We start from the raw sequence: 27,680 nt of genomic DNA on the forward strand, positions 1-27,680 counted from the left end.
TACTAATAACCCTTGACGTCATTTTCATATTTAAAGTATCTTCACAAGAAAAATCATGAAAATTAATTGCAAATTTTAGGGTAAAAAGTTAATTGATTCTTCCACCATTCAAGAGATACCTACTTTCAAAAAAAAATTAAATAATTTACTTAACTACTAGGTAATTAAATCATTAGCACTGCAAATACATAACTGCTTTATAAGAATCTTGAAAATTATGTGCATAGGTCAGGTCATAAAAAGTCATTTTCTTCAATCTAGTTTGATTTTTTAACAGTCTTGACAGTTGCAATAAACACAGAGTAAACCAGAATGGCAAGACTACTTTTCATGCCTATTTTTTTTTCCAATAAACTTGTTTAATCATTTATAGTAATAAAACTATTCAATCCTCAAAACTGTTGCATTCTTTTGATTTACATGTGTATACTGGTATATTAGTTTTGATTCTAATTTTTTTTTAATGAGGGTAAATAAATATTCTTTTTTTTTGTTGATGCAGTGTTTGGACAGTGGTAATGAAATCAAGCTTAGGATAATTTTAATTTATACAATTTGGAATATGAAGTGTTTGCTATTTTTTTAAAACAATAATTATCATAAGCTTTCATTTTCTTACTAATTTACTATTCTCTACAATGAAAGAAAATCTTTCTGGGTAAATATCCTTGATAATTTCAGCTTTTATAAAATAAATAATGTATTAAATTGTGATTTTTTTATGTTTATTTTACAGTGCTTTGAAAACTGTCAATTGGAAAAAGTTGGCATAGTAAGTATTAAAAAATATATATATTGCATGAAGTGGCTTTTAAACATTTATATATAATATTATAGATACGTTTATCTCAATGCAATACTTTAGAAACATTCTACGATAAACTCAATAATTATTCCATAATTTATTGAATCAATCATAAACTTCATTAGAGAACTTTGTTATAATACATCATTACCAATATGCAGCAGAAAAGTAAACAGAAATAATAAAAAAGGGAGAAAAAAAAAATTAAAATAGTAATGATAAACAATTTAAAATTATTTGATGATTATTTTTCTTCCATGTAAAATTCTATTCCTGTTGCAAATCATGATTTTTGACAGTCTGAACAAAAACCTAAGTTCTCTAGCAAAGTTAGTTCCCAGCATAATATGTATAACAACACATAATATTAAGAGTGCTATTGGACCACCGAATCTGATGTGGACACCATATGACTTACTTGTACATCTATTAGATTACACATATAAATTTTTTTAAAATGAAAATCACATAAAATTTTATTTCATTAATACCTTCTGATTTTTTTTTTGTTTTATTGAATTATTACTTATTGTAAATTTTTTTTACAATTAGATGTTAATAATTATTAATAAATCAATATAATTAAATTAAAAAAAAAAAAAAGTTAAAGAAAAAAGGAAATGAAGTCTGATTTGAACCGATGTGCCTTCCCCTTATAAGATTGAAATATTTCATTAATTAAAATGCTATTAGGCTATAACTCTGGAACCAATGAAAATAAGTACTGTTTATGGGACATCATTGAAAAGTTCTCAATGAGAGCTTATTACTGCAGTTAAGAAAAAGACCAAAAGGGCTTTTTGGACACTTTTGGTTCAGTCGATTGCAATCAAAAGGGTAAGTGCCCAGCTAGATGTTACAACAGTCCTAATCCAAAATTTCAAAATCCTATGGCTAATTGTTTTTGACTAAGGCGAGATACATATGTGTGTACATATATTTATACATCCATACGTACAGACATCACACCAATGTTATTCAAAATGGATTCAGGGATGTTCAAAATGGATATTTCCGTTGAAATTTTAAAACTGAAAGTTTTCACGATCACATTTCCTTTTCATCATAAAAGGAACTAAAAATTAAGAATCTAGACCATTTATTAGCAGCTCAGGAATGATGCAGAGGTGCATCTTGTGTCCTCTACTTTTTCTGATATTTATTAATGATATATTTTCATGTTATTAATTTAAATTTTTATTGTTTACATTCAATATGAAAATTTATAGATTGGTCAATCATTACTACATAAGACTGTTTCGAATTGATTTCATTATGGTAACTACAAGGAGTTTAATTAATAACTTGGAATTAAATATAAGTAAAGTATTAGTTTTCACTCATAAACCACAATATAATAATTAATAAATAATAAATAATAAACTAATTGAAGTAGTCTCAGAGGTAAAAGACCTTGGAGTGCTCCTTCATCCCTGACTTATGTTCAAGAGACATACACATCAAGTAATTGCCAAGGCAAACAGAAATCTTGGTTTTGTGATAAGAATTAAAAAATGTTCTTCCACAGTGGTATTATAATACAATTATACAGTAGAGGTAAACTAGAGTAGTGGGCAGTTGTAAGGAGTCCCTATCAACAGAAATATATTCATGAAATTTAGATTATTCAAAATAACTTTTTAAGATATCATTACTTTAAAAATTTTGGTTTACCCTGTCCTTTGGGCTACTCACTGCATTGCTTAAGGAATATATTCTCCAAATCGAATCATTGGTGGGTGATTAGATGGAAACTTCATGCTAGATGAAATTGATAAATTTTTAATTGCACTGGCAGTACTGCCGTAATTAATACAATAAATGTCAAGTTCCTTACAGCAAATTTTTTACTAATTTGTTGCTTTTATGTTTTCAGATGAAGAACGATGCATTTTAATAATTCATCTTTTATGTGAATGTTGCACATTTTTAATAAATGAGAGCTTAGAACCATTTGAATAATTACTCATAATGTTTAAATAATTGTTACAATGTCCTCACAAGATTGATTACAGCCACAATGTGGCTTTATACCACATTATTATTAATTGTAAATGTTTTGGAATTTTTGCAAATCACTATAGATATGTCTAATAAATAAAATCTAATTGTACATTTTAAACCGCTATCTATAACTCCCAGTTCAATTTAAATATTGATTTTTGACAATATGAGTGATATGAAACATGAAATGGTTATTAGTTCTAAGGACCAACAGACCTCCCCGACTACTCAGTAACCTAAACTGGTTTTCATAGTTATTAATCCTAAATTAAGCGAAATGTAATGTTTGAAGCATGTATATACTAACAGTTATTTCAAAACAAAAATATTCTTTCCTTTAGATAACCAAGTTTATGTAGTGAAGTAAAATGTATGAAGTAAAATTAGATAGCTTGGCCACAGGATAACATAACATTTGAAAATTAAACTAATTTTAAAAGACTCATATTTCAAAATAGTGGTGTAAGGTTTTCAGTGTATAATGAAAAATATTGGCCAATAAAAAAAAAGAAACATGTGGTCACAAATAAGAAAACTTGTTAATGATTATGGAAATCTTAAAATGGAAGAACTCAGCTGAATAAATGTGTGTTGAACTCACTTTACCTTCTATGGGTAGGTAGTTCAATTCCTTTGTAAGTTACGCATTTTCAGTCTTGCTTAAGACTCGGTGAGATGTGTTTTGTTTTTAGTTCATTAATTAGTAGTACACTGATGGGAATGTCACTCCTGGCATTCACATCGGTGGCATATGGGGTCAGGATGAACAAATGAGTGAAATATAACAAAATGTAATTTCTCTTGAACAGATAAATTTTGTCTTTTTGTTTTACAAGTGTTTTTCAGAATTGACAGCAGTTGACAAGAATCATAATCAGCCAACCTATTGTTTCACCTAAATTTACAATTCTTACAGCAAAGAGTATGAGGATTCAAAGACATTAAAAACAGAATCTAGAAAGAATAACAAGTTGACTGTAAAGCAAAATATGATGATTGAGGGATCTTCATTTTATCAAAATACGTATTTATTTTGTTGTAAATCAATCAAAAGGGTAAATAATTCAGTCAACTCGGTTGAAAACAAGTATAAATTATTTAAATGTTCAACAGTAAATTTTATAACAAACTTAGATCAACATGTTCTTATATGGCTTTTTGCTTTCTGAAGAAAAGCAATGTTTGTTGCAGTGTGTATTTAAGGTGGTTAAGAAATATACTTGATCCGTAATGTTTTGCTACCATCTGAGTAAATGTGCCCTAATCCTGAAATTGTGCACAAAATGGGTGTCCACTGTCTGGAAGGAGTCTTGAACTCTCCTCTGAATGGGGTTGTTTGTCTCTCACGGGACTGTTCCTTCAAGAATAGATTATCCTTTCACACAAACCACCCTCTTCCTTATCCTTAATCCCTTTTTCTCAAGTTTTGGTTTTAAGGGTGTGGCCCTGACCCCGCTAGAGCTACATTGAGAGTAGTGGAGCTTATAGAACCAGAGAAACCTCAGTGTAATCCTGAAGGGGTAGGCTGCCAGTGGATCCAGGGACTATTTCCTATTTTACAGCTATGCAGTGAGCTAATAGGAGCCTATCAGGTAAAACCAGACCTCCTGATTCCTTCTACATCACAAATTGGAAAACAAGTAGATGTTTTATTTTTATTGAAGCCAATAAAATAGCTTTCTATTCAATACTCTCTGTCAAAACTGACAAGTTATTAACAATTTTATGATGGAGGGGTGACATTAGGGAAAATTGTCAGTTATTTGCTGGGAATTGAAGCCAGGTCCATTTTAATGAGAAGTCAGCATAATAATCACTGCACTAGGTGGCCAGCCATTTTTAAGCTATAAAAAATGAAATAACTCTACAAAAAATTATGTTAATGCGATTAATAAAACTATTACAAAAAACAAATTTATTTTTCCTGTAGATGAGTGATGGTACTTATAATATGGAGTATTTAAAGGAAAACATCAATAATAATTTAGCTGACGAAGAAAAGAAAAAACAAGCTGGAGAATTAATCAGCAGCTGTGGTTCAGGATGTAAGTTTTATCTATTTCAATAAAATTTAAAGTAGTAGTTTAAAAAAAAATAACATAAATTAGTTATCCATTAAAGTCATTAATCAACTCATGATGAAATATAAACAGAAATTAATATCTAATTTCCAGTTAGACACTGCTGACGATTTACATTTTTATTCTATCAGTCAATAGTTATTAATAATATTTCAAAGTAATATTTTAAAGAATTTTTTTAGAAAGGACAGAGAGTAACTTAAATATTACAGTGTTATTTATTTATTTTTTAAAAGAGAAAAAATAAATTATTATAATCAATCTAGCTAATGTACCCAACTTGTCAGCACCAAGCTGAGTGTTATGTGGGCTGCTTAAACTTCGACCACAGTCCGCGGGGTGCTTGCAGCCTTGTCTATGCTCTCTTTGTTAGGAAACATTGTTACGAAAAAAAAAATGCTTTATGTAAAACCATTAATTTTTAATGAAAAAACAAACCAAATTTAATTATGTTTCAAAAACTCACATTTAAATGGTTTCAGTCATTTTTGTGACTACCTTCAGTGACCAGTGCTGCTGTCTCTCACTCATGCGTAGCTGAAGTCATTGTTGGCTGTTAAATGTTTGGAAAGTGTGTTTGATTTAAATTATACATCATTGTGTGTATTTGTATATTTAATAATTTTTGAGCATATTAAGATGTCCTTTTTTTGAGTACATGAAGAATATCAAAGTTGTTAATGGTGATAGATTTATGATTTGGATCTATGAAAAGGGTGGAAAATTTTGAATTTACAGAGTTTTTTAAAAGTTTATCACATATTTATTTGAAGGTACATTCTGTTTGTCCAATATAGAACACAGTGCATTTGAAGTGGTTAAGTTCAAATTCCCCAGGGGGGTTCAATATTCCCAGAGGATTGAGTTAGGTTATTGTGTTTTACGTGTAATGGTTTGTTTTTTATAATTCTAAATCCACAATGAACACAAATTATTTAAAAAAATTTGTGAGCCATTTTGCTTAAATCTTTGATTATATATGTTTTCTTCAGCTACCTTTTATTTCATTTTGAGTTGATCATTATGAATGTGCAATCTTTGCTAAAAAAAATAGTCACTTATTCTTAAAATATAACAATATCTATCTTTACCAGACCAGATAACAGAAAAGTTTTCATATAATTCACCACAATACTTTAGCTTACAAGAGAGGACTGATCTTATTTTGTTGCTGTTACCATTTTTAATAAATGAATGAATCATTTAAAAACTCCTCCCATATTCATTTAAAATACAATAAAAAAAATTTCTTTTACAGAAACATTTTAGAAAAATTCACCTTTATCATTCTTATTTTTATAAGTAGACTTTGAAATATTGATGAATTCTTTTTTATTAGAATAAATACAATTTCTTTAATACATTTATATGTTTTCACAGTGAATGATATCGAAGATGTCTGTGATAAAGGTTCACAAGTATTTACCTGCTTCAGAACTAATAAAGATATTGTAAGTATTACTATAAGTAAATAAATAAAATTAATGTTAATTATTAACGAATAATAATAGAATCCATTAACACAAAGCGGTCCAATATGTTTATATAATGAGTTTTATTAATCATGGCCTATTGGTATTGATATATAATTTATTTATATAATAGTTTCTACTTACCAACAATTTTTAGTAGTATGTTCGAGCGCTTTCGGATTAGTAAGCCATCCTCATTGAGGTGTTATAATTATAATTATTTACTCCACATATCATTAATTACACTAACTTGAATTTAAAAAAAAAAAATTATAAATATAACAATTGATCGTCAAAAAGTAAAATAATGTCAACGTTATCTGTCATGTCAGTATGAAGTTCTCAATTGTTAAAAAAATTTAAAAAAAATTGAACTTAGTATAATATCATAATTATAACATATTAATGTTCCTGAGGATGGATTACTAATCCGAAAGCGCTCTAATATACTATTAAAGAAGTGTTGGTAAGTGGAAACTATTATATAAATAAATGTTTATAGATGTATTTTAACACTTTAATTTTTTTAATATTTTGAAATATTTTTTAATGCTTGTAAATAGGAATCGTGTAATCTGACATTTAGAAAAGTAAATATGTAACTTATCCTTACATTCATATCTATGAATGTATAAGTAATCTTTACTAAAAAACAATAAGTCACTTACTCTTAAACGAAATCAAACTTTTTTCTTTTTTTTCTCTTTAGCCTCCGGAACCACTGTCAGGTATTACTTCAGAGGATGAGTAAGGATGGATTTGTTTGAATGTAAATGAAGTGTAGTCTTGTAAAGTCTCAGGCCGACCTATTCCTGATATATGTGGTTAATTAAAAACCCAACCACCAAAGAACACCAGTATCTACGATATAGCATTCAAAGCCTTTACTAGGACTTGAAACTTAGAACTCTGGACTCTATCAAACCAAACAACAGAACTGTTTTCATGTATACTCAACGTAATACTTCAGTCTAGAGAAAAGGCCTAATTATGTTTGCGCCGCCATTTTTAATAAATTACCGAATTATTTGAAAAATCAATTTACATAAAATAAAAATAAAAGATTCTCTTTTTCAGAAATAATATTACTCTGCCGATGACTTTTTAAATAATAATAATTATAAAATTAATATCCGATTAATTTTTTGCACCCCGTTCAACGTGTATATAGATACTTGCTCAAAATATCAATATCGCCATCTAAAATGTGAATTATTTTGTATCAATTGTTTATATTTAACAAAATTTAACTAAATGTTACCTTATAATTTATATACAGTGTTGATTTAAGGTTGGAATCAAAGAGCAAAAAGGACAGTTGCGCGCATGGCCATACGTTGATTCCCTATTTTTCCGCTTAACTGTTTCACTATTAAAGATGGTGACTCCTGAAAGATAGCCTTCTGCGTATTGCACTTTGATAAATGTGGATCTATAGTTCAAACCCACCGGGTTGGTCTAGTGGTGAACGCGTCTTCCGAAATCAGGCGATTTGGAATTCGAGAGTTCCAGCGTTCAAGTCCTAGCAAAGACAGTTACTTTAAACGAATTTGAATACTAGATCGTGGATCGTGTTTTTTGGTGGTTGGGTTTCAATTAACCACACATCTCAGGAAAGGTCGAACTGAAACTGTACAAAACTACACTTTATTTACACTCATACATATTATCCTCTGAAGTAATACCTGAACGGTAATCCCCGAAGGCTAAACAGGAAAAAGAAAGGATCTATAGTTCAACGTGGGTTCCGTAGAAAGTGTAATTGTAATCCGACTGTCAATAATGTACGTCGATGACATAAATCATTTTAAAATGACCGGATGTGGGTAAAGAAAAGAATGAGAGATGACCAGGTGTATCTGAAGAAAATATTGAACGTATCAAGGAGTCTTTCCTGCGTAGGCCTAAAAAATCTGTTAGGAAGAACAGTCGCGAACTAACAATGCCAGTGAAAAGAGTGTGAAATGTTTTATGGAAACTCTTACATATGCGTCCATACTGTTTACAGTTGTTACTATTAACTTTGAGCCGGCTTCGCGTTCGTAGTGTTGCAGCATGAACACGTCTTCTTTCTGAAAAATGACAGGAGATGAAACGAATTTCTTGATCGTATTGTTTTTAGCAATGAGTCAACAATTCATCTTTGTGCCAAAGTTAACGCTCATAATAGTGTCCATATTTGGGGGTCATAAAATCTCCATGAACTGTTAACAACGCGAAAGGGACTCCTCAGAATTAAACGTTTTCTTTGCAATATTCCGACGATAAATTTATGGGCCGTTCTTTTTCGCTGAAGCAAATACTACAGGATTAAATTATTTAAATATGTTGCATACATGACTCTTTAACTGAAAAATGGATTACAGATGTTTTATTTGGCAACAAGAAACGCCTTCTCGTTAGGGTAACTGCACGAGATCGGTTGAATAACGTTTTCCCCAAACCTTGGATCTCATCTGCATGAACCCGATGACAAAGTTTATTTGTGGTGGCCTCCAAGGTCATCCGATCTGAACCCATTTGATTTTTTCCTTTGGGGTTTTATAAAGGATCTTGTGTATGCGCCTCCGTTACATACGGTGATCTACCCGATTTGAGATATATATTGAAGCGACTGTCGCTTCCATTACTCCAGAGATTTCGGTTAAAAAACGGGACGAACTTCCGAATCTATCGAATGAATATGTACTGCATTAAGAAAGGTGTTCACGTTTAACACTTGTAGGAAAAAACTATAAAAGTTACGCTCTCCATTTTATTTGTGATACATCGCTCTAAAGTTAAAGAGATATTAAATAGCTTTAAAATTCCGATAATCTTTTTTATGTATCTTGTACGTCTAGTATCGACGAACTGAGAGGCTGATGATATAAAAGGGCTGAAATCTGCACGGTTTTGATAATACCTTGCTCGACAGCGCTATTTTATTCTAAACTATACGCTACGTACATTGTGTAATATAAATTTATGCTTGTATTTTACTCTCGTTTAAAGATCTTTATTTTTTATAAATAAATAGGTTTATGTATTTAAAGTTATATAATGTAAATAGCAATAAATAATCGAATTAGAATTATCGTCGGTTAAATATAAATCGGATTTATTTTAAATCATACTCGCAATGAAACTTAGAGAAAATCGTTTTCCGAGTCCATTTATAGATCAACATTTCTCCTTTCAGGTGGGATACGCAGATGCAAACAACATCGTTATTTCTTGAGCTACCACCAAGACGAGCTACTGTCCCCTTCTATCTAGATTATTGCCGGAATCATCGGCTGGATACTGCTTATCGTTGATTATTGTTCAATTCAAATACGATGGTTAATTGAAACTTAATTTTAATAATTAAGTTCTTAATCGTAGATGAATACTTAATTTAGTATTATAAAATGTATGTTGTATTATTTATATTCTTTTTATTTTCAGATGTCCTCAATAATTCAATAAATCTTCAAGGCTTGTCTTACATCGGACGAAACAAGATGATAATCAATTTTGTTGTAAAGTGTTTTTACGTCCCGGTTAAAAATAATAATATTGAAATGAGATAATGTACATCTACAATTCTATTAATAGTTTTTATTTATTACAAAAATTTCAAATGTAATTACTATTTAGATAACGTCAAAATAATAATCTGTTTAAATATTTATTGGAAAAAGGAATTATAATTGTATAACTCATTTTAGATTTAGATAAGAGAAACTGAACTTTTAAATATTATTATACTATAATAAAAATAAATTAAAGTTTATCGATTGCTTTTTTATTATATAATTCGCCTAAAAAATCCATAAATCATTTCACAGTTTTAATTAAATATTTCAATAATATAAATCATGGGTTGGCGTATATCAAACTGTTTTAAAAACTGCTGGGCAAGTAGTCGTAAATTTTAATAAATTTACTATTATTAAATTTTTTTAATAAATTAAGGACACATTAAAATTTTTTGATCAAGTTTTCAAGATTATCAAAATATCTAGAATTAGAATAAAGGTCAAGAGCTACGATAAAAAATTATTGAAATAAAATGAAGACAAGAAAAATTTGTAAAACGTTTACAAAAATGTTTATTTAAAATTTAAATCTTTTAAACACATCAGCAGAAAAAGTACTTGTACTATAAAAAAATTGAACAGTTAAATGAACAAAATAATAACAGTAATAATAAAATATTAAATAATAAATAAAGAATTCTCATAAAAGTAATATTTTTAACAGGATTTTGCTCAAAACATTTTACTAAAAATAATTAGTATTTTTTATTATTAGTTTTTTTTCATTCGCGTATTATTATTTTAATGTTGATGATTTTCATACATCAGCATGTTTTATGAGGGGCGGATCTATATCGTCCAATTTGGGTTTTTTCCTTAGTAAATTATGAAAAATAATTAAGGAGAGAGGTCAAGCTGATACTGTTTATTTTGATTTTCAGAAGGCAAAATGCCAAACTTTTTACTTGTAAAAGAACTTCAGAATTTTAGTTTCAGCGAACGCCTTATAAAATGGATTTTTCGTACGTAAAAGACTTTTTTGTATGATAAGTTTGTGTTACATCTGACCGTGAATTCTCTGCTACATCTGGGGTTCCGCAGTCCAATCTTGGTCCGCTGTTTCTATTATTCATTAATGATGTTTCTGAAGTAATCCTTCTGTATTGATGATTTGAAGATTTTTCGTTCAATCTCCTTACGGCAGGATCATTTTTATTACAAAGTAATATCTACACCGTTCTGACAGGGTATTAGAATAATTATACGCTCCTTAAGCTTGATAAGATCCAGCCGATTTCTTTTTCGAGAACACCGATATTTCGTTGTTTGTCTACTATGTCTCTTTGCTTCTCACATCAATCATCGACAGCATAAGGTCATGGATCTTGAAATTCTTCTCGATGCAAAGCTGTTTGTTTCGTAGATCATGTTAATAATATTGTAACAAGGCCAAACGCAGTCTAGGCTTATTAAAATGGTTAGGGCGAAATTTCAATATCCTTTTACCTGTCTGATATAATAAAGCTCTTATGCGTAGTCAGCTTCAGTGCTATACTTGCACTTGGTCTACGTCTGGGGTATGAACTAAAGTTGAGTTCATTACAGGAATTAGGACTAAATTTCGTTGTTGCGAACAACATTTTATAGTGGTATGATGTATTTAAATTTGCCTCAAATCTTGAGACATTTACTAGAAATTAGCTCAATATAAGTAGTACTAGGCGCGGGGTTCGTGCTTCCGCGAACTCGATTAGCTAGTTCAGATGGAAACGATGTAGGACATTCAAAATGTCCGGACGAGACGTACAGCGAAGGCAAAAGCTGAGTTCATAAATCACCGATGTAAATGTATACCGAAGCATTTACATCGGTAGCATCCCAACGAGGCCAGGCTTATAACTGTTAGTTGTAAAAAGTCAGAGCGTAAAAGACGACTCCCGTTAAAGCCCATCACGGTTATGAACGGAGGGGGGGGCGACCGGAAGCGTCACCAGGCGAATGTCTTCCCCTACGGGGCTGGAATGTACTTGCACTTGGAACAGAATGCGTAATTGCGCGACGAATAAGATTGAAGGTGTTCAGAATAGCTTTTTATGTTGACTGTAGTTCCGACCTTCGGCAACGATTTGACCTACCCAAAATTTAGCAGCGAGAGGGGATTTATTTATTTGATTAATTATTCTTCTATAAACACCTTCATGTATTCGCTCTCCTGTAAAAATGATTTAAGGAGGTTCTCTAATATACAATAATTACTATCCGAAACTCTTTAATATAGGAAAATTACTATTCAGAGCCCCCCGATTGCATTTAAATATTTTCGTTGAGAGACAAAATTTTCTTACCGGCGTAAGACCTGGTACTAACTTAATTATTAGACAGAACCTTAAATGCCTGCTATTTATACAACATAAAACATATATTTAAACTAATTAAAACTGTCTGAAAGTGGATCGTCACCCATTATTTTATTTAATTAAATACTGCATAACGATGGTCAGTCCTTTATTTCAGTACCTTGTTTTCTTTTTTTTAGTTCAACTTATTGTCGTTTTTTTAGTTAGATTTTTTCTTTTTAATTTTTTGGCAGTCATGTGTTCTTAATTTTTATAATTGTTTTTATTATTTGACCGATCTATTACTTCCCCGTTTTAGCGGGAAAACAAAAATAGTCGCGAAAATAAAAACGGCATAGATGTAAACAATCCTAGTTAGCACGGTTTATAAAACAAACTTAGTGTTTTTCAATAAACAGAATAAATATGCAAAGTTTATAACAGTCTTCACTTTAAAAATCTACAGAATGAAAAAGAGAGGTGAAGAGTTGAAAATTACTTTAAAAACACAAGCCTCAGATGATCTTGAAACCACAATCCTAAACTTTACAATATTTTTTGGCCAAATATAATGTGTTTTAAACAACCTGATGGTTTTAGTTAGCCATTGTACACAAATGTAAAATGTCGTAAGAGTAATCTATTGACTTGTAATTTTTATTAATGAATCAGCACTTTAGATAATCATTACTATAGAAATCACCACATCGATGTGAATTAAACGTAAAATTATTGTCATTTTTTCCGATGTATATAATTACTGAAAAAACGATTAATTATTTCTTATAGTAAAATATTAATGATGATAAAAACAATAATGTAATTAAATATATTTTTTATCAATTAGTAAACGTAACTGAAATGTGGTAAATAAATAATAATCAGTAATCACATAAAATAAAGTAGAAATTCGCAAATTACATATTTACTCGTATAACGCCAGTTTTAAATAGTAATTAGTTAACTTCCCGTTATTTAAAATAAATATCCCTCAGGTCACGGACAATAATATAATTTTGTTACGTTTTTTTTCTTTTTTAAATAAACATTATAATTATTACTATTATTTGTAACCGGAAATACGTTACAATAGCAAAAAGTGAAAACAGGAACAACTTTAATTTTTAATAAAAAAATAATAATCAGTTTTTCAATTTGTATCATTCGTTTGTGTAACGAGTAACAAAGGTTTATAATTATACGAATTTAAAAAAAAAAAAAACTGAATAAGAACTACATAAAATAAACAATGAATCATTTAATTCTAACCTCGTTATGAAACTATAATAAATTTCCATAAGTATATAACCTTTAATCGGAATAGTTTGCTGTTTTACTTTAATATTGAAGTTTTATACGCAACATGTTTAGAAGAATGGATGTACTCTTTTACATCACAATTTTTCAACTTTGTTTTCTATTCTTACATGTAAGTAAATTTTTATTTTTAATTAAATCTGTACCTATAAAGCAACTTGTCTTGATCGACTGACCGATTCTTTAACGCTCAGCAAAAAGTACTGAGTATAAATCGAAAAAACTTTGTACACATGTTCTTACGGTGTAACTGTATACTAAGAAAGGATTTTTGAAATTTCGAGTTAAAATGGAGTAACAATGAATTTTTTTTTTTTTAATTTTTCGTAATAAATAAAGATTGTTCGAATAACTGTGCCTAAATGCATCTTCCAGTATTTAGAACTTATGTCGCTGGATCATTAATGTTTTTCAAAAAAAATACCTTGTTAGTGTGATCAATTTATAACGGATTTAGTTACATTTCGTTTAATCCACCGGGTTGGTCTAGTAGTGAACGCGTCTTCCCAAATCAGCTGATTTGAAAGTCGAGAGTTCCAGCGTTCAAGACATAGTAAAGTCAGTTATTTTTACACGGATTTGAAAACTAGGTCGTGGATACCGGTGTTCTTTGGTGGGGTTCTTCTTTTTTTCCTGTTTAGCCTCCAGTAATTACCCTTCAGATAATACTTCAGAGGATGATATGTATGAGTGTAAATGAAGTGTAGTTTTGTACAGTCTCAGTTCGACCATTCCTGACAAGTGTGGTTAATTGAAACCCAACCACCAAAGAACACCGGTATCCACGATCTATTACTCAAATCCGTGTAAAAATAACTGACTTTATTAGGACTTGAATGCTGGAACTCTCGACTTTCAAATCAGCTGATTTGGAAAGACGCGTTCACCACTAGACCAAGCCGGTGGGTTTCCTTAGTGGGGTTGGGTTTCAATTAACCACACGTCTCAGGAGAATGGTCGAACTGAGATTGTACAAGACTACACTTCATTTACACTCATACATATCATCCTCTGAAGTATTATCTGAAAGGTAATTACCGGAGGCTAAACAGGAAAAAAAAGATACATTCGTTTAATTTATTAATATTGTATTATTTCACACTGTTGAGGTTAATTATGATGTACATATACATTGTTTATATTTTTCGAAGTATTTTACTTAGATTCACATTCAAGTTACATCTTTAATAGAACTGTATTAACTACAAATACATCTTTTACTGAACTGATTTAACTGTAACTATATATTTAACTGAATTAATTAACAATAGTATTATAAAGATAAAATATATATTATAAAAGAACTGTTGAACATAACTAGATTAACATATTTATATACCTTACATAAGTAAGAAGAAAAGAGTTATATAGTTTGTATATCATTAATAAGGAGGACATGAAACTGAAAAAAGATAAAAACATGATTTTTAGTGCGTGTAATTTTCATGTAAATATTTAACAACCAAATTCTATATTTTTCGAAATTCGATCTTGAAAGGGGTGAAGAAAGGTAAAACAAATCTGAACAATGATTACAAATTATTCCCATTTCCGACAATATTAAACAAGATATTTACTAGATTGGGGCTTGCCAATACTCTTCAGATAAATATCTAAAAACCATTTTCGGCTTTTTTTTATTTCAATTTTTTAAGGGGTGCGATGGTGCAATCACACAGCCACTGTTTCTGTATATGCGACGTGACTGGCACAACCGCCTCCGTTAATCGACTAAAGAATATGAAAGTAATTAAAAAATGAGAAACGAAATACGGTCATTCCTAGCGGCGTTTGTCGGGTAACGCTAAGAACTGAGCGAAATACATCTTTACCCGAACTTCATACGGGTAACCAGAAATAATAATTAATATTTTTAAGATGGAGGCCGACTGTTTTGAAACCCACATTCTTAGATCATTCAAAGTTTCGGGTCGCTGTACTAACCAGACTGTTAATCTGAAGAAATTACAATACGGTGATATTTTTTATAAATTTAACAGGCTTTAATTTTTATTAATCATTATTATTTTAAAAAGTATGACTTTAATGAAGATAGCGGGGTGCAAGGGGCAGATTCCTCTACTAGACGGGAAAGGCGAAAGAAGTGAGCCATGATCAGCTAAATATTCCCTGACCCAAGTAACCACAAAAAAATATACAACGGCCGAAGCCGCGACAGGGCTGCTCTCACTCTCACTCTCTCTCTCTCTCTCTCTATATATATATATATATATATATATGTAGTAATAGCCCTGCTAAAACTAATTTTTGTATTCATGTTAAAATTCTGATTACGGATATCGTGGGCGAAGCCACCACAGGAAACGCTAGTATATAAAAAAAACAATTAAATAAACTGAAAACTTAACGAAAAATTGTATTTAATTATTTACAGTGCATTTCATCTCTGAACTCTTTTCAGGAACAGAGGTTTGCGTTGTATAAAGTCTTTTTCAGTGCTATTTTTGAGTTGGTGGTCGAGTGTGAACTTTCCCCAGTTTCACAATCTTGCTGTCTGAGAACTGTTACAACGGTTTTGCGCCCTAACTGTTAAGACGATTTATACCATTTTCATGTGAATTCAGAGATTTTGGCGCACGATTTGTTCGAGCACCCGCCTCATCGCGGCGAAAAGAGTGACAACGACTCCTGGTCGCAACTTCCTGTTACGAGCAAAGAGGGCTTTATCCTTAGTCCTGCTTGCGCTCTTTTAGAGAAGGGGCCGTAATCTGTAACTGTGTGTTGATCTTTGGTGTATTTCACTGAAAGTAACGAACACTATGTCAAAAGGTTTTTGTCTACTAACAGAAATAGTTAAATGTATTATTAATAGTTTTCATTCACTTAAAATATTAGATTAATTTTTCTTTTCCTTCGATCAAATCAACCCATGTACTATAGAGTGAATCATAAAATATGGTATACTTACGGTTAAATCACTATACAAAAAAAAAAAAAAAATGGAATCTGCTAGTATAGTGGTTCCCAAACTTTTCCGAGTTGCGGCGCCCTTTTTCAATTAAAATTTTTCCATGGCGCCCTACCCTAACCTACTCATAAGAGATAAAAATAAATAAAACTCGTGTATCTTCATTATTTTTTTACTTTATTAACATTAAATTAATAATTATAAATGTCTTGGTTCAATTAATTATGAAACTTTTATAATATTTCGCGGCGCCCCTGTGAATAGGCCGCGCCTTCCCAGGGCGCCGCGGCGCACAGTTTGGGAATCACTGAGTTAGTATTTAAACACAAAAAATTAATTAATTATTGTTAATTGCCTTTGGTCTAATTATTACAGGCATAAAAAGGGAAAAATTCATAAATTTATAGTTAATTTTTTTTTATAACATTGCAAAAGTGAATAGATTTTTTTTTTCTGGACGAAAAAACGATTTCGCGTTATCATCGCCCGGACACGATATATTTGTTGTATAAAAATAAATGTTAAAAATGGACAATTAAAAACTAAAAACCCAACAACACAAAAATATATCTTTAAAGTAAAAAGTCTATAATGCTGCTAAAAGCGAAATAAAAATAGAAAGATGTATCACATTATATATATATATATATCAATTAAAATAATAAAATTACTATTTGCTTTACGGCAAACTTTCAACAATACGTTTGCTTTCAAACTTTCAACAATACGTTTTACATAACGGTAGCTTCATATCCGGCTTCACTCGTCCTGTATCTCACCTCTACCTAAATATTACTGTGAATTAATACATATTTTCTTATTAGACTGAGTTAAGATGATGCTTGTTATAATAACCTAACCTCATTTATTCCCGTTAAAATAATAAGTTTGAATATGATTTCAAAATTAGAAAATCAAGTAATATCTGACATCAAATCTCTATCTCATTAAAGGTTTAAATTCTGTAAAAAGTTACCTAGTTGAAAATTATGGTTTTATAAATAAGCAAACCCTTTTTCTTTAATTTACGTAAAAACAACTGCGTTCGGCTTTCCGTTTCCTGTTTAGCCTCCGGTAATTACGGTTCAGATAATTCTTCAGAGGATGATATATATATCATCCTCTGATAAGTGCACTCTTGTACAGTCTCAGTTCGACCATCCCTGAGATGTATGGTTAATTGAAACCCAACCACCAAAGAACACCGGTATCCACGATATAGTAGCCAGCCTCCGTGGCGCGAGTGGTAGCGTCTCGGCCTTTCATCGGAGGTCCCGGGTTCAAATCCCGGTCAGGCATGGCATTTTCACACACGCTACAAATCATTCATTTCATCCGCTGAAGCAATACCTAAAGGTGATCCCGAAGGTTAAAAAAAATTTAAACGATATTTTGACAGCACCGGTGGTTTAGTGGGAGAACGCCCTCCTGAAATAACTGCATTCGGCTGCCGAATCCAAACAAAACTTCATCATTATAGTTTTTTACACTGCAATTTACGCACGAAAAAAATGACACTACTGTTAGTCTTCGAATAGAAAAATATTTTACATCATAACTACAACAGATATACTAAGAGAAATATTTTATTTTACGAGTTACATTACCGATTCAGTAGTTTTTGAATTTTGAAACGATACCTCCCTAATTTTATATCCGAGAGGGTTTGATGGGTTTTAAAAGTAGGAATCTACGATTTAGATTGTACGTAATACATACATAAAAACAAGACCGATCGGTCCAGTAATTTGTGATTTTTTTCTTTATAAGAGTCCTGGGTACATTTTCAAAATTTTGAGCGAACTAAAACCTAACCGGAGTTAAAGTAGAGCTGGTAACTTGTCAGTTTCATTGAATTCGGCGGAGCGGTTGAGAAGCGATGTACTTAGACAAACTTTGTATCATCGAATTTTGAATATTTTTCAGAGTCGTGTCATTTGAATCCTTAAGTCACATGAATTTGATTAAGTTATATTAAAAATAAATATAAATTTTGGAAGCTTGTAATAAAATAATGGATTTTAATTCTAGCACTACAGATATAAATTATAGAACATTTAAGAATGACATTAAAAAAAATGTTTTAACTTTTCAAAAACAAAAACAATTTTAAATATTTTTTGTATAAAAATAAATATTCTATATTAAAAATTTAAACCAAAATTTTGTGATCTCATGTAAAGCGTTCTGAATGTTTTAATGTTTTAAATATTCTTATAAAATGTTAATTGAACTGCAGGACTAAATGCTAATATCTATGATATCTTCATTTTTATCGTTCTCTCGTTTACAAAAACTTGATTGAAACATTAACGTCATCTTGTACTAAAAAAAAGTATTTATGATCAGATAAACAGTAAATTCTGACGAAAAATGTTATCTGTTTAAATTAAAAATGTCGTTTTTCGTTTTATTTCTTTTTAATTAAAATTTTTAAGCGATAAAAAAATATCAGAATATCATTAAGTATACAATACGAAGTGTTTGTATAAAAATATACTCTCTAATTGTGTCTGTTATAAAATTAAATCAAGTAAATATTGCGCTATATAATAACTTATTAAGTAGTTATACTAAAATTTCCAAAATATGAATAAACAAACTGAATAGCCCACTGCAATGTAATTAATGAATAATTCACCTTTACTGAATTCACTAGAATAAATTTGTAATAATTTATAACAATCAGCAATTTACATAGTAAAAAAAACCGGTAATGGATCGCATAACTTTCTCCGGTCAACTTATGCAATTCATTTATCAATTGTAACTTAGCAACACAATTTCAAATTTTTGAAAATTTGGGGGCAACGCATCAGGGAGATTTTTTGATGTTAAAAAAATTCCCTAATATTAATTTTAAATAAATTAAAATATTTTTTTTTTTTTAATTTGGGAACTCCCTCGTTAGAGGAGGGATATTGTGTTATTTTAGTAACTAATCTTAACAAAATACGTTTTGAGAATTAATAGTTTAAAATTGCGAATTTTTTTATTTTGAGGGTTCCCATACTCGTGTGGAAGCATTCCGGTAAAATTAATTTTTAGGAAAATAAGTCCTAAGTGGTGTTAATAAATTTCAAAAATGAAATGTTTAAATTGTTAAAAGAATATAAAGATACAGCCATAATACTAAATAAACAAAGTTGTACTTTTGTAGAAAAGGAGTGAAATTTTTTGAGTAATTTTTTTTTCAATAAATACCAGAGTAAGAGCATTTTTATAAGGGGGATACATTTTAAATGCAATAGGTAACTTGCGAGGTGGATTTAATTTTTTTTTTAATTAAAAAAAAAATCGATGTAAATTTTGTTACCACAGAATATTAAAGTGGGATGGGCAAAATATTTTCCAGCGGTTTGAAGGCCATTGATATAAAAAATATAGATGAAAACTCCTTTTCCGAAGCAAGATATAGCTAAAAAAAGAAAAATAAAATAATTTTTTGTGGAGGGTGGGAATATTTAATAAATCTTTTGGTGATTTGCGATTTTTTGCTTAAGTGCCCCAGTAAAGATTCAAACTTTTATTTCTGCCAAAAAACCTACACTTCTTTTCACAATTAAAAAAAAATGTAATACCTTTTTTCCCCCCGAATGTAGCACTTGTCTAAAAAGTATGAAGAAAATCGATCAACGGGATCCAGAGTTTATAAGATCTATATAGGATGTATATAGGCCAATATACGGACATATTCTCAAATAAATTTTTAGACGGTCTGTCTAAAATAAATTTTTTTTTGGAGTGAGAGCATTGTTACAGCAGGTTTTATTGCAGATCATTTACAGTTTATTTAAATCTATTTTTCTGGTTTTATGCCTTAAAGAGATATCTAAAAGATCAATTTTTTTTTAGCTTTTTTTACAGATCTATACATTTTCCCTAGATAGCTACAGCATGTATCGTTATAGCTGGGAAAGTAAAACATACATGAATATATTTTTTTTCATACGAAATTTAAAAAAAAATCTTATTCGTTATCTATTTGTTTAATTAAGTTTTTTAAGTTTTTATTTTTCACAAAAGTATTACTGTTTTAAGCCGTTGATATTTAAATAAAGACTGTTAAATATTTACTGTAGTTTTAGTAATATTGGTTCTTCTTCTTCTTTTGATTAGGTCTTTTTAGATCTCGTTGCATTTCCTTTCTTTTTTCTTCTTTCCACTGTTTCTAGTATTTTCATTCCTTCTGAAAGTGCTTGTTATTGCTCTTTTGTATACTTTCTGAAGCTGTTCTTTTTTGTATTTTCTTCTTTTTTATCAGTTTGAAATCCTAAATTGTTTTTCGAAACTGTTCTATTATTTTTAACTATTTCCATTTAATGTAAAATTCTTTACCATGGCAAAAAATAAAATGATAATTTATAAGTAAATTAATGAATTGATTTAATATACAAATCTAAAAAATACTAATACTACACTAGTGGTTGGTACAACGTAGTTTACAAATTACTTGTTAATGCTGAATTACTTTCCAATACTGAATACAAATTCTGTTTTTAAATTTAATTAATTAAAATATTTTTATGATAAATATTAAATTAAATACATAATTTTTTAATACAATAGTTAATAAGAAACAAAAATACAATGAAAATCTAAACTGAAAATTATTCTGTAATACGAATTTAAAATATTTATATACTGTGCCTCAAATCGGACAGTTGAATACGTAACTACTGAGGCGCATAAAAAAGATCCTTTAAAAAATGCCATAGGGTAATCTTGGAGGCCACCGCAAACGAACTCTGTCATCAGATCCGTGTCCTGTCATCTGGTTCAGCAAGAAAGAACAGCCCTTAAACTTGTCATCAGGATATAGCACAGAAACAATTTTATTTTGGGGAGTCTCTTTCACGTAGTTAACAGCTCATGGGGGATTTTCTGATTCCCAGATAGGAGGGACATTATACGTGTTAAATTTTCCACTAAGATGAAATGCTTATTTATTACGAAATGATTAACAAAGTCGTCACTTTCATGCTGCAACACTACGATTGCGAAGTCGGCTCAAAGCTAACAGTAACAGGTGTAAACGGTATGGACGCATATGTAACAGTTTCCACACTAATATCACCGGCAGGCTTTCCTAACTTTTTTTTAATATAATTACACAGGAAAGATTCTCTGACATGTTCAACTTTGGTCGTCCCATAATTTTTCATTTACACAGACATCCGGTCACCCACCGGGTTTTTCTAGTAATGAACGTCTTCGCAAATCAGCTGATTTCGAAGTCGAGAGTTCTAAGATTCAAATTCTAGAAAGGGCAGTTACTTTTATACGGATTTGAATACTAGATAATGGATACCTGTGTTCTTTAGTGGTTGGGTTTCAATTAACCACTTATCTCAGAAATGGTCGATCTGAGACTGTACAAGACTATACTTCATTTACACTCATACATATCATCTTGTAAAGTAATCCTGACTGTGGTTCCAGAGGCTAAACAGAAAAAAAGTTATCCGGTCGTTTCAAACCTATTACGCCATCGACGAATGTTACTGTCACTCGAAGAAACACAACTTTTACAGAACCACGTTGAACTATAACAACACATTCATATTTAGCAAACTGCAAAACCCAGAAGGTTTTACAGGTGGAGTCGCAATCTTTGCTAGTGGCGCTGTCAAGCAGAAATATAAGGAATCAATCTACGGCCAAGCGTAAAAATAAACTGTCCTTTTTGATTCTACCTTAAATTGACGCGTACAGTTGCATAGTGGATGACGTCATCAAAGATATACGTGAAATTAAAACCCAGATCTTCTTTTTTTCCACTCGGTATAATAAAAGTAATTCACTTCAGAATAAAAAAAAACAAAACACATTTGCTTACATCTAATTAGAGACAAATATTTTAAACGTTAAACATCATAGTAGTTTAGCCTATGATAAAGGACCCTGTTTTGCTTAATTTTTATTTTTAATAATTGCCTAACATCTAAGTAATTTTTGCCCAATTTATTAAAACTTATATAATTTTTTTTATAGAAATATTATAATTCATCTGGTAGGTTTTAAGTAATATGTTAATTATGTAAACTTGAAATTTTTTCAACATTTTGCTTAACATGTACTGAAACTTGCTAAACGAATCATGCTTTCTTTTATAATAAACAAATTGGCCAAACGGCACCTTTCAATACAAAGAATCAAACATGACTTGTTTTGATGTTACATATATCTTACAATAAATTACATCAGTTAGTACAACTCCATTAACCGCAAAGAGTTTTATCAGTTGCCAAGTATGTTTAGTGAAAGATTATGTTCTCTTTCGCTTTGAAGGCTCAAGATCATAAAAACAGTCTCTGAAAGGAATTTTCAGCTCATCAACATTCCTTAGTTGCAAGTGGGAGATTTTTCTTTGATTATGCTCTAAAGGGAGTTGTACAGTTTGTTAAGTCTGGACTTCTAGGGAACCAATGAATTTCAGAGACTGTACCAATCTAACCCCTTCAAAATCTTCATTTAAAAAGCCTCTTACTGATTGAGCATAATCAGCAAAGGTCCATCTTACTGAAAAGTGATAATCAATTCCATGCCGATTGATCAAACCTGAAGAATAAAATAATTCTTTAACATGTTATGGTACCATTTCCTTTAAAAAGTATGATCTAACAGATGCATTTTAGATAACCTGTTTATTTTATCATGGAAAGAAACTTTGTGGCCACCATATTAATTATTGTTTTATTACGTAGCAATTTTATTTATTCATTCTCATAATAACTACAGCCTGGAACTGAATTAAAATTACCTCTTTTGTGGTAATTATGATAAATGAATTTTCTAACTTACTTTATAAAATTATTTCATAAAAAATAATAATTTTATAACTTCTATATAATAATATGTATTATAAAAGCTTCTATTTTAAATTAATAATAATTAAGTTCTTTGTAATGCTGCTCTGACTAAGGTTTTACTATAGTATTTTTTGATAATATACTCGTATTAAGAAATATATTAAAATATCTCATATCAGTTTTAAATTTAATATAGAAATATCTTGTACATATTTCTGATCTCATAAAGAAAATCAATCTGAATGATTCATAAATTCTTAACTTAATGAGCGCACAGTCTGTAATTTAAGTAATGAATAAATCGGTTCTTTTATAATCTATTCTAATTATTAGGGATGAATAATAATGCAGATGTCCAAGTGCTTGGTTATACTTTTTTTATTGTGTGATATTTACAATGAAACAACTTTTTACGTGTTAAGACTTCTAGTCATAAACTAATTTTTCAATTACTGAAGAATACTAATATTATTTTACAGGTAAATGGCCAACACGATGAATTGACACTTTTCAACAACTGTAAAGCAGAAGCACAAGCAACTGATGGTAATAAATTTAATTATTTTTTTCTTTTAATGATCTTTAATATAATATGTATATTCTTAGTATAAAATCTTTCTAATTTTAAGCCTACTACTAAAATCATGCTTCAATATTTTTTTTAATGTAAATAAATCTTAATTCTGATCAGAACATAATTACATTACATAGGTCACATCAATATGAGATAAATTATAAATATAAAAACAAATTATAAGATAAAAAATAAAATATGATGTAAGTTCATATTAATTATTTAAGTCACTACTGAAAATTATTTTGAGTATGTATATATATATACACATTGAATATGGGTTGCAGATAAATTGTGTTTTTTATTTTATTTTAATCTTAAATTAATATTATTTAAACAGTTATTAAATGGGTAAAGTTGTTTTCTTAATAGAAAATCTTTTAATTGTATTTGAAAGAAATTGGTGGGACGATTTTCAAACTTCAGCAATTTATTGAAAATGGCAACTGAAGCATAATAAGGTCCTTTCTCATAAGCGGAAGTATTGTACTGAGTTGCAAGAAAACAGTTCCGTTATCAGGTTTGATAACTGTGGATATCGTTATTTTTATAAGTGGCCATTTTTTTTTTTTTTTAGAATAGATTGATCATTTATAAATATAAAAACAAGGATAAATTAACATACTTAATTCTTTAAATATAAGTCTATGTGATTCATACTTATAGATGCTAAATAATGATCTGACAGCTCATTTTTGTATTTTAAAAATATGTTCAAACTTTTTGAGAGCCCAAGAGATGACATTGTACTATATATATATATATATATGTTATGTAGGCATAATAAATATTTCATAATGATGACAAGCTTAGCATTTTATTACGGTGCTTCAGGAGCAAACCAGAAAGGTTTGATTTTGTGACAAAAAAAAAAAATCAGTTGGTTATCCCATGTGAACTTGTCATCTAATAAAACACAGAAAACATTTTCTTTGTAGACAACAGAAATACTAGCATTATCATTAATGGGAATTCTATCCATACAATCAGCAATAATATGACAATCTGAGAAGCACAAAGCAACAGTTTTATTCACATATAAATTATGATGGTTACAATCCACCCAGTGAATAATTGTTTGAATTATGATAAAATTTTCCATTTTCTTATAAATAATTATTTTCAAATAATAATAATACAGTTGTTACCTGCAAAAAGGGTTACAATGAATAGGTTATGATTATGAGGGAGGTCAGTAAAAAACAATAATAAAATCAAGGAACCAACGGAATGGAACGCAAGGATAGCGGGAGTTTGTTTTCTCCTTACTAATTGCAGAACCTGGACAAATGTCCTTGCTGCTGTTCTTTCAATTTTATCTGGTGGGTTATTATTTGTTTAGTGGTGGTTATAGAGTTTATTTGTTTTATTTTATTTATGGACGGATTTGGTATTTGCATTCCGGTCCTTTAGACCAACGAGAAATAATTAACTGGGACTGTTATGGGGAGACTAAGCATGGATGCACTTTGTACTTCTGGCAATATTCTCCTTCAGTCCATCCCCCTGAAGTCCTTTAGGTCTAACAGTAATTTACCTTCCATGGGGTCCCTAGTGTTTGGTGGAAGCTTCCAGACACACGCATGTCTGGGAAGGGTTTGGGGGTATCGCGTGGCCACCATTGTGCTGGTTCACCTGAAACAGACATAAAAAGGAGGCATGATCTATATTGCAAGAAAGATGTAACAGACCTTGTTAAGTACAATATGACAAACCTCTCATGTTTTCATCTATCTGCATATTAAATTTTTATAAAATTATTTTTTTTTTATGAAGCATGGCAAAAATCACTCTTAACATTCCAAAAACCTAATAATGTTGAAAAATATTAATTAGGATGGTATAAGCTTAGATTCAGATGTTTTCAATAAAACTTGAAAGTTTACAATTTATTTAATTTATCATTTTGAATAATTAAGTGGTCTACCAGTAGTTAACACTGGTCAGGTAATATATATTTCAGTTAGTAACAGTGAATATTAGATTTTATCTATACCTATACTATTGTAGAATGTTATAATGGGATAGATGAAATTAATATTGATTCAAGTATTTATTTTATTTTACATTTAATTTGAATAAAATACAATACAACTAAATGCTTAATTATTTGTTAAGCACTAGTTAGGGTGTTATATTATATTTTCTAATTCTGTAGTATGGTAAGATGAAATAAGGGGAAATAAAATTGATTAAATTTTGGTAAAAAAAAAAACTGTATGTAATTATGAATTGAACAACTTTACCCACAATATAAGACTTTACAAACACATTTCTTTTTAATGACATTTTTTTTGTAGAGGCTTCTTTTCACGGTGGTTCATTTAAGATGGCGTGAGGCCTTTTCCTCACACTTTGTGGTGAAGGTTTCTCTCGACAGATATCCCTGGATGGCTGTGTTTGGACACGGCTGCTCTCCTAAACAGTCCACACGCCTGTGCTATGCCCACTTCTGACAGATTTTATGTCTGTGTCGTAGTGAAGTGTGGCATTCTGGCAATCCACTGCGCTCTGAAAATTACCCAGGGCACCACGTTTTGGACAGCCTCAGCTTTTTCTGGAATGTGAAGCACAACAGAGTCTCCTGTGCAAAGTAGGCGTATGTCAGAATTGGCAAGGTCTTAGTCGCCAGCGGTAAGGGGCTGGCTAGATTAAGCACTGGGTATCAAGAAACCAAGATCACTTCCCTGGGATACTACATGCTCTATATCTTGAAGTAAAGACCTAAATTTTAGATGTGTATTTTTTAAAAAGATGAAATTTCTACTACTTTTTTAAAGATGATAATATATGATTTAAAAAAATTGTAAGCAGCTCCTCTGATAACATAGCTATTACGTTTTTTTATTGGTAAAAATTAACAATAACAATGTAACGATAACGTATAAAAAATATAACAATGTTAATGATGTAAACCACTTATTACAGAGTGAAGGTCACAGTCTGTTAAACTTAAATGTTTATAAACTGTTACAACAGCTAAAAATATATAATAATTCCTGATGAGATTATTAAAATTTATAACACTACTAAAACAGATAATGCATACATAAAATTTGGTTAAGAGAATCTAAGTCAGTAAAGACTGAGGAAAAACTTACTTGATAAGACTGACTCAACCTAGAAGTTTCAAAACATTTGATAAAAGTAATATTCAGCCTTGTACTTTACCACCAATAATTAATTTAAAATCTTACACTTAAACTAATAAAAATTTGAATGACTGCAAATTGTTTCATAAAATAAAAGAAACTAACAAATCAGGCATTGATAATCACAGCTACCCAGAATTGTAAAACTTAAACTGCAGTTATTGTACTGGATACTTTATTAGATCTCAGTAATAGATAATTTATAAGGACATTAAATTTGATAAAAAATTCTTCTAAAAAAACGAACAAAATGAGAGATTAAACATATTAATTAATATACTGAAGGAGTTTCTTATTCACTATAAAATAATCACTATTAACAACAGTAAAATGTAAAACTCCACTTGATAGAGCCAGATAAATAACTTACAAATATCTTCTATAAGTACAATTTCCTTGTACTTTGAAATTAATTATTTCTTTTTTTAATATGGAGAATTATAGCATTTTCTTTAATACATATAATATAACAATATATAATACAAATATGCAAATTTGTGATAACTTTCATAGAAAATTGTGATTATTTTTGTTAGAAAATCTGTAAAACCATGTAGATTTACTTTTAATTATATTCATCTGCTTTAAGACAGGGAAGAGGTGAAAGAGAGAGACCTGGCAAAGTACAGAAAATATTAAAAAAAACACCACGGATATCCATGGTCGGATTTGCAGTAACATAAAAGACAAAAATA

The 27,680-nt window shown here is 29.9% G+C and overlaps 2 protein-coding genes across 3 annotated transcripts in view; both read left to right on the forward strand.

Annotated features, from left to right (window-relative positions):
• Positions 1-10,119, forward strand: part of LOC142331475 (general odorant-binding protein 56d-like) — a 38,840-nt gene extending 28,721 nt beyond the window's left edge. For both annotated transcript variants that reach the window (XM_075377416.1, XM_075377417.1), the window contains exons 4-7: positions 737-772; positions 4,740-4,854; positions 6,271-6,341; positions 9,792-10,119. In XM_075377416.1, the coding sequence (XP_075233531.1) occupies positions 737-772; positions 4,740-4,854; positions 6,271-6,341; positions 9,792-9,812 (243 nt within the window). In that variant the 3' untranslated portion in view covers positions 9,813-10,119. The remainder of the gene's footprint in view (positions 1-736; positions 773-4,739; positions 4,855-6,270; positions 6,342-9,791) is intronic.
• A 3,373-nt stretch (positions 10,120-13,492) lies between these two features.
• The window catches only part of LOC142331402 (general odorant-binding protein 19d-like), a 29,225-nt gene continuing 15,037 nt past the window's right edge, over positions 13,493-27,680 (forward strand). Inside the window, exons 1-2 of the mRNA XM_075377292.1 lie at positions 13,493-13,630; positions 23,739-23,805. Of these exons, the coding sequence (XP_075233407.1) occupies positions 13,565-13,630; positions 23,739-23,805 (133 nt within the window). The 5' untranslated portion in view covers positions 13,493-13,564. The remainder of the gene's footprint in view (positions 13,631-23,738; positions 23,806-27,680) is intronic.

Source organism: Lycorma delicatula, chromosome 10, assembly GCF_047948215.1.
Source record: "Lycorma delicatula isolate Av1 chromosome 10, ASM4794821v1, whole genome shotgun sequence".
NCBI classification, from domain to species: Eukaryota; Metazoa; Arthropoda; class Insecta; order Hemiptera; family Fulgoridae; genus Lycorma; species Lycorma delicatula.